This window comes from Myxocyprinus asiaticus, chromosome 20, assembly GCF_019703515.2.
Source record: "Myxocyprinus asiaticus isolate MX2 ecotype Aquarium Trade chromosome 20, UBuf_Myxa_2, whole genome shotgun sequence".
Classification (NCBI taxonomy): domain Eukaryota; kingdom Metazoa; phylum Chordata; class Actinopteri; order Cypriniformes; family Catostomidae; genus Myxocyprinus; species Myxocyprinus asiaticus.
In genome coordinates, this window is record NC_059363.1 from 10,219,438 (window position 1) to 10,234,364 (window position 14,927).

The following is a 14,927-nucleotide window of genomic DNA, read 5'->3' on the forward strand; positions in this document are numbered from 1 at the left end:
CAGCGCTTCCTTTCTGCTGTGCACCAAAGCAGACAAAGAGCTGCTCAGAGATTCCAAAGCTCTGCATGCGATCCAAATAGATGCGTAAAGTATGCACCGGACACAGCAACGACAGGGCTGGGTCTGCCTCCTCCTGGGGCAGCGCTTGCAGGTTCACCACCTGGTCCCTTAAAGGGGTGGTGGGAACCTTGGGCACATAGCCCGGTCGGGGTCTCAGGATCACTTGAGAGTAACCCGGACCAAACTCCAGGCACGTTTCGCTGACAGAGAACGCTTGCAGGTCTCCTACCCTCTTGATTGAAATGAGCGCAGTCAGGAGGGCAGTCTTCAAGGAGAGTGCCTTAAGCTCGGCTGACTGCAAAGGCTCAAAGGGGGCTCTCTGTAGACCCTGAAGAACTACAGAGAGGTCCCATGAGAGAACGAGGCGTGGTCTGGAGGGATTCAGCCTCCTGGAGCCTCTTAGGAACCTGATGATCAGGTCGTGCTTCCCTAAGGACTTACTGTCGACTGTGTCGTGGTGTGCTGCTATGGCGGCACTGTACACTTTCAAGGTGGAAGGGGACAGCCTCCCTTCCAACCTCTCCTGCAGGAAGGAAAGCACTGATCCGACTGCGCATCTCTGGGGGTCTTCCCGTCAGGAAGAACACCACTTAGCGAACAGGCGCCATATAGAGGCAAATAGGTGCCTCGTAGAGGGGGCCCTAGCCTGAGAGATCGTGTCTACCACCGCAGGTCCCATCCAGGGGCCAGACATGGAGATTCCAGAGGTCTGGTCGCGGGTGCCAGAGGGTGCCCCGTCTCTGAGAAAGAAGGTCCTTCCTCATGGAAATTCGCCAGGGGGGAGCTGTCGTGAGGAGCATGAGGTCCGAGAACCACATCTGGGTGGGCCAGTAGGGTGCTACCAGGATGACCTGCTTCTCGTCCTCCCTGACCTTGCACAGGGTCTGTGCAAGTAGGCTCACTGGGGGAAACGTATATTTGCGTAGGCCAGGGGGCCAGCTGTGTGCCAGCACGTCTATGCCAAGGGGAGCCTCGGTGAGGGCGTACCAGAGCGGGCAGTGGGAGGATTCTTGGGAGGCGAACAGGTCCACCTGTGCCTGTCTGAATCGACTCCAAATCAGCTGGACCACCTGAGGGTGGAGTCTCCACTCTCCCCTGAGGGTAACCTGCTGTGACAGCGCTTCCGCTGTAGTGTTGAGGTTGCCCGGGATGTGAGTGGGTTGCAATGACTTGAAGCGCTGCTGACTCCAGAGGAGGAGACGGCGGGCGAGTTGTGACATACAACGAGAGCCCAGACCGCCTTGGCGGTTGACATATGCTACCGTTGCTGTGTTGTCTGTCCGAACTAACACATGCTTGCCCTGGATCAATGGCTGGAACCTCCACAGGGTGAGCAGAATTGCCAACAACTCGAGGCAGTTGATGTGCCAATGCAGTTGCGGACCCGTCCATAGCCGGCGGCTGCGTGCCCATTGCAAACAGCGCCCCAGCCTGTTTTGGAGGCATCTGTCTTGACCACGACGTGCCTGGAGACCAGTTCTAGAGGAACACCTGCCCATAGAAACGAGAGGTCGGTCCAAGGGCTGAAAAGACGGTGACAGACCACGTGATGACCACGCGATGTGTCCCGTGGCACCATGCCCATCTCGGGACTCGAGTCTGGAGCCAGTGCTGAAGCGGCCTCATATGCATCAACCCAAGCGGGGTGGCCACTGCCGAGGATGCCATATGCCCCAGGAGCCTCTGAAAAAGTTTCAGTGGAACCGCTGTTTTCTGTTTGAACGCCTTCAAACAGGCCAACACCGACTGGGCATGCTCGTTCGTAAGGTGCGCCTTCAAGGAGACTGAGCCCAACTCCAAACCGAGAAAAGAGATGCTCTGAACCGGGAGGAGCTTGCTCTTTTCCCAGTTGACCCGCAGCCCTAGTCGGCTGAGGTGTGAGAGCACCAGGTCCCTGTGTGCGCACAACATGTCTCGAGAGTGGGCTAGGATTAGCCAGTCGTCGAGATAGTTGAGAATGCGAATGCCCACCTCCCTTAACGGGGCAAGGGCAGCCTCTGCAACCTTTGTAAAGACGTGAGGAGACAGGGATAGGCCGAAAGGGAGGACTGTGTACTGATACGCCTGACCCTCGAATGCAAACTGCAGGAAGGGTCTGTGTTGAGGAAGGATCAAGACGTGGAAGTATGCATCCTTCAGTTATACTGCCGCGAACCAATCTTGATGCCGGATGCTCGCCAGAATGCGTTTTTGCGTCAGCATCTTTTACAGGAGTCTGCGTAAGGCCCAGTTCAGTACTCGCAGGTCCAAGATTGGCCGCAACCCACCGCCTTTTATCGGTACGATGAAGTAGGGGCTGTAAAACCCCTTCTTCATCTTGGCTGGAGGGACAGGTTCTATTGCGACCGTCCGTAGGAGGGTAGTGATATCTGCGCGCTTGGTAGCAGCGTTTTCGCTCTTGACCAAGGTAAAGTGAATACCGCTGAACCTGGGCGGGCGCCTTGCGGACTGAATCGCGTAGCCGGGTCGGATGGTCCGGATCAGCCATCGCAACGGATTGGAAAGCGCATGCCACGCGTCCAAGTTACGCGCAAGGGGGACCAAGGGGACAACGTCGTCGGACGTACCGGCAGATGAGCGTGCTGGGGAATGGGAGGTCCATGGGGGGATACCTACTTACTTTCTTACGAAAGCAAGCCGTGACCGCAATGTTGCCATGGTCATGTTTTCGCAATGAGAACATGAACCATCCACAAACGCTGCCTCCGTGTGGGTCATGCCCAGACATGAAAGACAGCGATCATGACCATCCGAAGTTGAGAGATAACGACCGCAACCAGGAATAACACACAATCGGAAAGGCATCTTTAAAAAGACGCGTCTTTAAAAAGATGTTCCGTGTGTGCTGCTCTTTTAGAGAAATATATACTCTTTTAGAGGAAAAAAGCACTTTCAGAAAATATACTCTCGTTTTCTGCCGAAGCGCCCAGGGGCGTTCTCACCAGTGCAGAGGAGGGAGAAGCCGCTGAAATGCGCCGTCAGATCCAGCAGAGGTGAATGAACAGTACAATTCAGCTCAATGAGCGTGACCGTTCGGCTCCGAAGAGAAAATCTGAATGAGTGGTTGCATACCAGCTCCTTTTATACCCGTATGTCCGGGGGAGTGGCATGCAAATACCACTCGCCAATTTTCATTGGCCTTTTATCAAAGACCAGAGGTGTCTCGGGCTCCCAAGAGTGACCCCTAGTGTCACTACATCGACACAACGTCGAGTGAGTGACAGATAGGGAACTAGATATAGGTATTGCACTAGATGAAGGTCCACATGTGCTACTTATTCTTAATAATAGTGTATTTTTTGACTATTGTTTTATATGAGTAACTAAAGGTGCAGTGCTAGTTTTAAAATTTTTTGTACTTCATACCTTTGTTTTGTTGGACAAGAACAATTAGCTTCATGCCATGTGACCCATATTTGGTTTTTGACCAAATATGAACAATTGAACAATTTACGGATGGAGCCACATTGGGTGCCCCATATCACTATGATTTAACCATGTAGGGCCTTAAAAATTAAGATACAGAAAAGAAAGCCAACTCAGTTTGGAAAAACAACACTCGCATCATTGGCATATAATGCAACAAGGGGTGCTTGAGTTAGCTTGATTATATAGACCTATGCATCTCTATGTAAAAATATGTCCATGTTGAATTTGGATTGAATTTTAACAATTTTTTTAATTGTTGGTCTATGTTCACATGCACAAAATGGATGTCTTTGTCTCACTGGTTTTTCAGCAAAAAAATAAATAAAAAATTGTTTTAAACTTTTAAAAACATGTCATATGACCCCTGTATTCCATTCCATTCTGGTTTTGAACACAAGAACCCTGTGTGAATGGCCCCTAAGTAAAATGTCTTATTGGTGTCTGGTGCACATGACCCTCTACCTACTGAATTTTACAAGACTCATTCAGACAACCCACCACTCTTCGATTTTGATAATATGTAGTTTTGGACATCCCTAATTAGGAGGAAATGTTTTGAAATAAATTATGTTGGTATATCAACTGCAGTATATACCACAGACTGCATTTAACATCACTTTATTTGAAATGTGACAGCATGAGTAAGTCCTGCACCAATGTGGTAGATGTGCAGATCTATTCACTTCCTTTGCAAGGTTGAGTCACCGTTTTCATTCCAAGTCTTTCTCTCCTCACGCCTCTTGGCCGTATGCTGTGCCCGTGGGAGACACCATATTGCTTATGTATGATCTCGGCGTGCGGTGACTGTGTCAGAATAAACATAGTGCAGGCACGCCAAGAGAGTCGGTTCTCTTGCGATTTTTGTGGGGCTACATCTCAGCGGGGCTAGATCAGGCCACCCTTCGTCAGCAGTACCGCCTGCCTCAAGCATGGCATACACACTCACAAAACTTATAAATGCACGCATACACTTTCATACACACTTATACACACACACTCTGTCCTGGGTCCTTCTCTGGCACAGACTGCACTCAGGGAACAGGACTTGTCTCACTTTATCATGTCATCTGCTTTTACTTTTGTATCTACTGTGGATGGCTTCAGGCTCTGCAAAGGAATCCTCTTTAATTAGGATTATGCAGGTCATTAGCAAACTCAAATTTCTCTTTTTCTCTTTTCTCCATTCCCCCAGTACTGGTTCTGACATGACCGATTTTGGGGTTGAATAAAAATTATTGGCTTCACTGTAGATTGTGGATTGTCTTAATTAGGGCTGGGTGATGTAAAATATGTCTCAATATTTCTCCGACTTTTAGCGATATTCAGTGTATATCTCTATTTCCTTTAAACACAGGAACCATCATATCAACCAAACAGTCGGTGATGCAGATTAGATAATAAATAATCAAGGCATGGTTTTCACACTGTTTTTCACAGTTTTTATTATTATTTATTATTTTCATTAATTTTTTTATATTACTCGTTATTCTTATTTATTTATGTAATTTATATGCACCAGTTTTACAACAGACGGCAAAATGTACCTGCATATTTTTAGTAAGATTTTTAGTCCAACATTTAAATAGGTTACAAGAGTCAGAGAATAGTGTGAATCCATTGATTTTTGTAATGCAAAAATTTTGCATTACAAGGATGTAGAAGAAAAAGTGATGCGCCACTGTGCGAGTAATTGTTGATTTTTTTTTTTTACATTTTGTATTTATTTCACTATGTTATCGTCTCTCATCCACACTAGAATGCCGTTTTACAAAACACTCACTATTACAGCATTCTTTGAAAATCTATAACAGTAGGAAACTGAAAACAAAAATTGATTAGTGTGACATACGCATTCATTGACCAATGAGAATTTCTGGGAGAGCAGTCCAGTCTGGCTTTCGAAAAAACCAGTTTGCTGTGTTCCAGCTTGATTTCAGACTGACCTGGCTTTTTCCACACAATTAAAATGTATCTGACGCATTCCTGTTTGTCGAATGCTCCATCAGAGCTTTCTCTGGTATGCAAACATCCTAACCATGGTAAAATCACTGTAACACACAGCATTAAGGGGCTTATTGCTTTCATTAAACGGCAGCAACACCAATATGACAAAACACACTAATGATTAATAAATGGTTTAGTAAATAGCTCAATTGCCTAACTGTAGGCTGCTTACAGTTGCCAGCCAATGTAGCAATTTGTTGTGCAAATATTGGCTATTTTACAACAGCTTTGAATGTGGCTCATCCAATCAGAATTCTGAGTTGGAACAATCCATTTGATAACATGCAGTTTATCTTTTTTTTTTTTTTTTTTTTTGGATGAGAGTGGGCTCAATGAAACCGTGTTCATGTTGATTATTTGAGGTGTGGCGTGTTGTTCTGAAACTCTCTGAGACACTGCCACAGTGGATCTTCATGATCTACTAAAACTTCACAATGAACTGCACACCCCTAGAAAAATATAAAAGAAAGAATGCGAAAAGGATGGGGCTGATGCGTTGGGATCATCTCAGTGAAAATTGTCAACAAACAACCGCTAAGCCCCCCCGCCCCCCAACACCCTCATTATGAATGACCTTTCTTGCCCTTCCTAATGCACTCTGAAGACCTTTGAAGGTGAGTAGCGTTGTTGGTCCCTTAATGCTTTACTGCAGAACAGCACAATTTAGATCTGCTTTAAAAAATGCCATTGTGTGCAGAATTTGACTAGTGAGAATGGAGGTCACCATGTCTCCACCAATCACAGAGCGGCTCACAGGTACTACTTGTGATTTAAGCCGCAGAGCCACAAAAAAGATGACGACTCCTGGGCCATAGCCATTAGCAGCTGGTGATTGCTGGAGTTTTGGAGACAAAGCAATGATGCTCTTTTGGACACCTTGATTTATCCATGTTTCAACATGATCGATGTCTGCATTTATATAAATCACCTTACCAAGAAAGCATTAAGGCACTCAATATATGAAATCAGCACACTATGCGGTTGAAGTGATCGCTGAATATGGAAGCAAGCTGACAATAAGTTTTCTGCAGAAGTAGAGGGATTTTTCAGTCAGTATGCATAATCCGGACATATTGTTTGAATCTTGTTTCCTCCTCTTCTACCTGTCATATTTTTGTTTTCACCGGTAATAAAATTGCAAAAGCAACAGTAATAATAAACTAGATTTTTACATTGTCTGAAGGAAATGTAAGTAGTGCATGATTGTACAAAATCACAGCCACAATGCTAGGGTGGTTGGCATGGCATTGCTATAGGGTTGCTAGGGCATTCTGGCTGGTTGTTAGTGCATTGCTAGGTGGCTGCTAGGGTGTTTGGGTGGTTACCTACTTAACCAAGTCAAATGAGCTCAAGCTTTATACTCTGATCCCTTGATATGTCTCAGATTACTCTTTCAGTGTAAGTCTAGGGGATCGCATGTTCTATCATCCACCACATAAAAATCCAAACACTTACTGTAGGGTGCTTTTACACTTGGTTCGATTGCTTGGTCCGAAACCAAGTTAATTTCCTCCCCCTTTCCCCACTGGTCTCTGTTCACATCATATTATTTGAGTCTGAACCACAGTTCGATTTCATCACCAACGTGAGTAAAAGCGGTAGCTTTATACCACTGTAACTAGGTAACTCGGGAAGATGTCAGATTCACTGTGTTATTGAAGTATTCTTTTTTGAAGTATCCCTAAAGGCCAAAACATAGTTTACGCAAGTACGTGAACGCAGATACTTCAGCTACTCAAGCTTGGTTATGTATTCCAAAATGTGTCAGACTGGAATTCGTAACACAACACAAATAGGTGCTGCACTCTCAACGTTGCCACAAGGAGCGATATAGCGACATTAGTTTAAAATATTCACGTCTGTGGTGAGTTTTCTTTTTCAAGTTAGCTACTGTCATGGCGGAGCAACAGTTTGAAGAGAATATTGCTGAACACGAAAGGTAAAGTCAATATGCTGATAGCAACTTACCTGAATGATAACATGTCCAGTTAAATGGCACAGACTTTTGAAGGTAACTCTTTCGCCCCCTTGAATACTGATGTTTGTTACCTCCACAGTAACGCAAGAATGCACATTATCTATGTTCACCCGGACCTTGCGTTGGCCAAGCGCTTACATCTGCTTACACGTACTTGCGTAATGTATGCTTCTGCACTAAGCATGAAGCACAACTTAAAAGAAACCAAGGTATTTTGTAAAATAAAATATTGCAGAATTGAGATAGTGGCCATTTCTCATTTCCTATGGCTTCAGAACATGACTTTGGGTCTTAAATTTCCCCTTGGTTCATTTCTTCACATTTTTAAAGTTGTGGACAGTTGGGTAGCGAGGAGGGGGTGGTTCATTATAGCAGGCCTTTCATTTTGTTCGGGAACTGATAGGATTAACTACTGCTTATAATGGAATATAGCATCTTCAGAGGCCCATGCTTCTTAGAGAGAGTGAAAGATCTCTCTGCAAAGACTATCAAACAGTCTTTATATACTCCACCATTGCCTGTTGCCTAGGAGACCAGTGTAATCCAAGTGTTTTTGCCCCCTTTTCCCTGGCTCTGCTCTCTCTTTTTCACCCCCTCTCTCTGATTGGAGACTCTATTGGCTGGTGCCATTGAGTTGGCCTTCAGACGGACATAGCAGCTGTCAGGAGATGGAGATAAATCTGAGGCAAAGTGCTCTGAAACCTATTGATTTCTCCTGATTACAGAACATTTGGAGAGATAGACCAGAGCAGCCCCTTCTCTATGTAGCATATATGAATAATCTGATACTCTGAATGCTTTGATGATCACATATCACATCCTTTCAAGATGGCTGATAGCAGCTTTATTGTCTGCTTAAAGATGTAGTTCTTAAAATGAAAATTGTGTCATCATCTTATTACCATCATGTCGTTCAAAATATCTATGACTTTATTCTGTGGAACACAAAAGGATATGTTAGAATGTTAGCTTCAGTCACCATTCAGTTTCATTGCATCTTCATTCCATACAATAAAAGTGAATGGTGAACAAGACAACATTTAGCCTAACATCTCCTTTTGTGTTCCATGTAAGAAAGGAAGTCACACTGGTTTTAATTGACATGAGGGAATGACTTTACAGAGTAAATGATTACAGAATTTTCAATTTTGGGTGAACTATCCCTTTATATCTACACACAAATATAAAGAGAGTTCAGATATATCTGGTGTATTCATAACCACTCCTTATTTCGTTAAATTAACTGATATTTTGGCTTTAACCCGCCATTAAACTTTTCTTTTCTCTTGCAACTGTCAGAAAGCAACATTCTCGAGAAGCTAGCCTCACTTGGTTCAGCAATAGTAGATTTTCCTGCAGGGCTTCTGCCCTACAATTTATGATGCTGTGGTAATTAGAATTGATTGTCTTTGTTTAATCTCACACATTTGTTTGTTACCAAGAGACAAAGATGCCAATACACCAGCCTTTTTTAGTTATTTTAGCATCTTGGTAATGTTTGAAGGGGGGGATGATAAATTTTTCATTGTTTTCCTTATTTTTTTCTGTCCTTTAAATAACTTACTGAATATATGTTTTTTTCTTTACCAATTCCTATACTTTCAATTGCCCTCGCCTTCCTCTTCCTTTTAATTCCCCTAATTTTCATTTACATCTGAGCATTCACATCTAGTGGACGGGCCATTTAATGATGAATTTCATGGTGCGATTCATCTTTGTGGTTGGTCCAGGTATGGCTTTAAAACATGCTGATGGAAAGTTGACAGCTTAATTAGGTGGAGAATGTCAGTCTGTGCTAAGAAAAAATGCATTCTCTGCTTTCGGAAGGAAATGGTTTTCTTCGCCAGGAAAGACTTTTCCCTGAAAATATTACGTATGTATGATGCAATGTTCTATAGCCTTGCTATGCTATTATTACAAAAATTATTATAATTTTAATAATAGTAAGAATAATGAAATAAAATAAAAATTATAATAATAATTCTAATTATTTATATAAATATAATTATCAGTAAATAATATTTATTGTTTATAATAGTAATATTTGTAGCAGTTTATTATCAATTTCATGTTTTCTTAAATCATTATTAATACCTTATTAATACTTAATTTAGATTTAAATTTTGGGTTATTTCAAATAATATTTAAGTTTAATTATATGATTTCAAATTTAATTTAAAAAATAAATTCCAAATATTATTAATAATAATTAAGTGTCCTTTATCCATTAGATATTTGAATTTTTTTGAATGTATCACAGAAGTAGGTGCTTTTACATTATGTTGTGAGTCAAAGAAATGTGCTGTTTATTTTGATTGCTAAAATACTTGGTATTTGAATTGTTTGACTTGTGCTGGTACAGATCTTTCCACAGAAGCCAAATACTGTGAGTAAAGAGCAGAGCACTTGCTCTGGGGTTTGCAGCGATCAATAGAATGAGTTATAGTTGTCGAGGGAATCTGGTATTGCTAAAGATATTTTAGCCACATCCAAAAAACACTCAATTAACCAAAAGTGATTAACAGCAGTCAGCAGGGAAGTCAGATTTCAATGGTTTTAGTTAAAAACAAAAGACATCCTACAACAGCAAAAGCTGCCGTTTGTGTTATTAGTTGAGAATTACAAAGTTTGAATATTTGATATGCAGTCAAGAGACCAGTGCAGGAATTACCTCAGGGCACACATTATGACACTCTGACAGTTATCTGAAGGTCATGACTATTGATTCAATGAGAACACACAGTCTGATCAACAAAACAACACACGCTGTCTGCTGCTTTGAAGTGCCTAACTGAATGGAAGTGGCTTACACTTTAAAAAAAGCACTTTGATAGTCTAAACTTCTTTTGCCTTGGTTGATTGTCTCTTCTCTGCTGAGTTGTGTAAATCTTTGACAGTATAAAAGGAATAACTCCGAAACTGAAAAATGGGGGCTCAATAACATGACACTGATTGCAGTCTATACTAATGAGCTCAACTAATTTTCTCCTGACATCACTTTAAAAGTGGCATTTTGCTGTTTTCTCATTTTCAGCAAGATCTGTCAGCAGAGCTAATTTATATACCAGGAGCGTTCTCCCACCGAGCTGTTTTAAAATGCTGAGTTTATCTAAGTGGTCTGTAGCGTGCATGTACAGACATCTGTGCTGAATTTTGCACTTCTTGTGGTTCTAATGCATTTATTACTTCTTTTTTTTCTTCTTCTTCATTTAATTGGTTAACATCAACTGTTGGCCAATACAGAGGTCAAGGTGATGCAGGTGGTCAGGTTCTCAATTCTTCCCCTGCTGCATTGGTCTTATCTTGCAGTCAGTACAAATCATTAACTTAACAATTCAGCCTCATAACAAAATTGTGCTTTCCATGTAAGAAAGCGTATTTCATAATATTTTAAATGCAAATTTTGAATTAATTCAGGCTGTTTTGATTGAATGTGGTGGATAGTTAGTGCAGTAGTGGGTATGTTTTGTATTTTCAAGCCAGTTTCGAACTGCAAATATTATGCTGCAGTGTTTCCTACAGAACACCTCCCCCCATAATTGGTCTTCTTTACTACAATAAACACATTTAAAAAAAAATTTGTTTTTAGTATTATTATTATTATTAAACCATTTATTACAACATCGCTCTTTTGTGAACGTATATATCTTTAAGTACACATTGTCATATAAACATTAAAGTGAGTCATTTGTTAATTCACTAACCCCTCAAACTGATTAATTAAGGTTAGTCTGTTTCAATAAATGGGTGTTTATTTTTTGGACTTATTTAAAAAAAAAAAAAAAAAAAGCTCATAAGAGTCATTTGTACATGAATCAGACTACTTTGGTCGTGATTTATGTTAGTTTTTTTTCATGCAACCAGTAAAGACAATGCAATAGTAAGACGTGTTTATTCACACTGCCAACTCACAACTCATATAATGACTTTCGCTCTTGGCACTGAATTGCAACACGGGAGACAGCAACTGCAACCTTTACAGTCCTGTTAGGCCCATTTACACATGTTGTTAAGATGCATTTTGGACAAGCCATTTGAAACCAGACAGCATTAGACTGGTGTAAATGATTTCCAAGCGGGATCTGAGGTGGTTGAAAGTGGTCAAAAATGCATGTGAGCAGATTGGTCTCATAGTGTAAACGCACATCCATTCCAATGCGTTCAAACAGCAGCACGGCACCACCTACTCACCTTTCAATCAACCGCTGTGTTTAAATTTTACGTGCGGCTTTAAAAGGAAATAACTATCCAGCAGGAAAATTTCAAAAAAGCGAATGCATGTATTAACATCTGAAGCGCAGTTAAAACATGTATTCCACTAAGATAACTGACAGTTCTGCTCTATATGTCATGTTTGCGCTTGTATTTTATCTGAGTATGATTAAGAGAAATGATTAGCACATTCTTTTTCTTTTACTTTTTTGAGCTTTATTACCATGCACTAATATACTGACATAATGTCATCATGAGATCCCCTCGAAATCTGAGCACAAGTGGTCAAAAGAGACGCATATTATGATCATATGTAAACGCTGGTGTGTCTGGCATGTACACTTGTGATCAGATCACCCAAAACACATCCTAATACCAGGTGTAAACAGGGCCTTTGTTTCAAATCAAGTCAGCGCCCCCCCCCTTTTTTTTTATCTGAGGTGACCAGTAGACTGCTAAGACAAAAAAAAAAAAAAAACTTATATATATATATATATATATATATATATATATATATATATATATATATATATATATTTACATGCACAGGTACAGTACATTTTCATCATTGAATATGCATGATTCCTATACTTGATGTTTCAGATATAAAAAATAATGAACATAAAGGCATGTACAGTCGAATAGCCAAGGACCATAGGGAGTTGAAATCCACTCTCCTGAATAGCAGGTACTTGATCTGAGCAAACAGGTAAAGCCAGAGACCCACAAACATCAGATTTTCCCTGCCAGACAGAGAGTAGAGTTCAGCTAAAAAATGTTGCCCTGTTTTGCCAGGCTGTCCTTGGATGCTCTAGTCTTCATTGTTGTCTCTTGACACATTTAACAGATTTTTCTGTCCTGACTGTATGTGTTTGTGTTCCTTTTTTCCATCCACAGAGTATCGGAAAGGGCTCCCTGTGGTGCATAGACCCAGAGTACAGGCAGAATCTCATCCAGGCACTAAAGAAGACGCCTTATCATCCCTATTCCCAGGTGTTCACTATGCCACCCACCTCTCCTCAGGCATATCAAAGGTAGACACACAGCTCACTGGACATTCTGACCTTTTAACCTCATCTCTCTCTCTCTCTTTCTCTGAGATGAATTCACTAAATTGTAAAGCCATTTTTGTGCATAATATTTTCATGCAAAAGCCTGTATCTTATGTCCCTGGTGGTATCAGTTAGCAGTGGAACCCATGGGCGGTGGCGAGCTGAGTAGGGCTGTCAGAGCGAGACAACCGGCGTTGAGTTCTGAGTGGCTCCTGCTCTGCTCCATTTCATTTTGATCCAGTTAACAGGTCTGCATGCTCCAAGCCACTCGACTGTGCAAGACAGAATTATTGCTTTACTGTAAAAACCAAACTGGCATATCATCCTTAACAAAGGATATGGAACAAATTGGCGGCCAGCTCAGTGGCTAGAATGGGGAAATGGAGATGGATGTTTTTAAAGAGATTGAATTAAATCAGACAGCTCTAGGAGGACATTGGAAAGGGAGTGGGTTTCAGGTGTAGTGGGTTGATTAAAGAGTGAGGCAGAGAAGGGTGCCATGCTCGGATGTTTTAGGGTACTGTTATGTCACATGACATTTTTCCGTTCAGCAGTTAAGGCAAACTGCAAGCACATTGCAGCCTCATCAAGGCGATAAAACCTCACAGCTCAACAAACAGATGCTGAATAAGGTTATTTCTTAAAAAAAAAAAAAAAAGACTTTTCTCAAGACACTTGTGTGCAGGAGGTGAAATTGCACCATCTGCCAAACTCTGCACCGCATAATATTGAGTGAAAATCCTCACATAACTGTCAAGATATCTAATGCTAATACATACGTTTTCTTCCTTATTAGATAAACAATAACAAATGAGATTGCTTTAATATCTCAATTGGTTCTCCTAGGCAGCAGTGAGATTAAACAGAGAGCAAATGAAGGCTTTTGCTTAAAAGCGATGACAACATCTGAGACAGCAATTAATTCTTAAATAAAACATCACTGAGATCTCCAAGTTTTCTGTGCTATGAATGATCAGCCTTTGAGCAATAATATTTTCCTGCGGGCTGAGAAGAAAACATGGAACGATAATTGGTGTTATTTTATTCTAAGGTTATGAAAATATCCTGGTTCTGAAAACTTCTGTTTTCAGTGTTGCAGTCTGTTGTGTTTCAGTGATAATGTTGTGTGGTAACCACACTAGGCCGGTCATTAGCACCAGGTGTTCAGAGACACTGAGGCCCTGTGGGAAGTGGAAATCACAGAGGACGGTCCCTCTAGCTTACACCTCTTCAGAACAACAAGCATAATAATAATGATCATTTTAATTTATATAGCGCCTTTCAAGGACGCTTCACATAGCATAGACAGAAATCACAAGTTAGGAAAAAGATGGTGCACAGAGCAAAGGCAATGGAAAACAATCATGTAAAAACAAAAAAGCAAACAAACATATAAACCAAATCTAAACATATAGACTGTATGATTAAGGAGTCAGAATAATCCATAAAAGGCCTTAAAACTAAGACAAGTATGTTAAACTATATGTGATAAGAAACTGGGAGCCAATGCATTTGGTGGATGATAAGAGTAATGTGAGCTGATGTTACGTGTAAGAACACCAGCAGCAGAGATTTGAACAAGTTGTAATTGATGAAGCACTTTTGCAGGTAAACCAATAAAGAGATAGTTACAATAGTCTAAATGAGAAATTATAAAGGCACGGATAACTGTACCAGTGTATTTAATGCTTAAAGAGGAGAGCAATCAGGCAATATTGTGGAGATGAAAGAAACAAGATTTAACAGATTGACTTTTGTGGTCATCAAGACAGTGAGAGTTTGAATAGCACACCCAGGTTGTGTATAATGGGTAAAGACCTAACCAGAACACCATCAATGTTAAGGCAAAGTAGATGATGAGAAGGAACCAAGAATTTGGGGCCAATTGACAAGATTTCTCAAACGTTTGATTTAAGAAAATTATCTGCCATCCAGTCTTCTAAGGTCATAGAGATGGAAAAGCAGACCTGGTCTGGGAGATGATATAAATGTGCTTGGCCATGCTGCCATGTTGACGGAACCTGACACTGTGTCATGCAATTGACTGAGTTACTGCCACTAATAATGATAATAACAATAATAACAATAATAATAATAATAATAATGACATGTTTACTTTATATAGCGTTTTTAGCCAATGCTCAAACATAAAAGTACATGTAAACAAAACAATTAAACCTATCAATATAACA

General features: G+C 41.2%; 1 protein-coding gene across 3 annotated transcripts in view; it reads left to right on the top strand.

The window, feature by feature from the left end:
- Positions 1–14,927, top strand: part of LOC127411487 (forkhead box protein N3-like) — a 152,347-nt gene that overhangs the window by 77,950 nt on the left and 59,470 nt on the right. For all 3 annotated transcript variants that reach the window (XM_051647102.1, XM_051647103.1, XM_051647104.1), the window contains exon 3: positions 12,581–12,717. In XM_051647102.1, the coding sequence (XP_051503062.1) occupies positions 12,581–12,717 (137 nt within the window). The remainder of the gene's footprint in view (positions 1–12,580; positions 12,718–14,927) is intronic.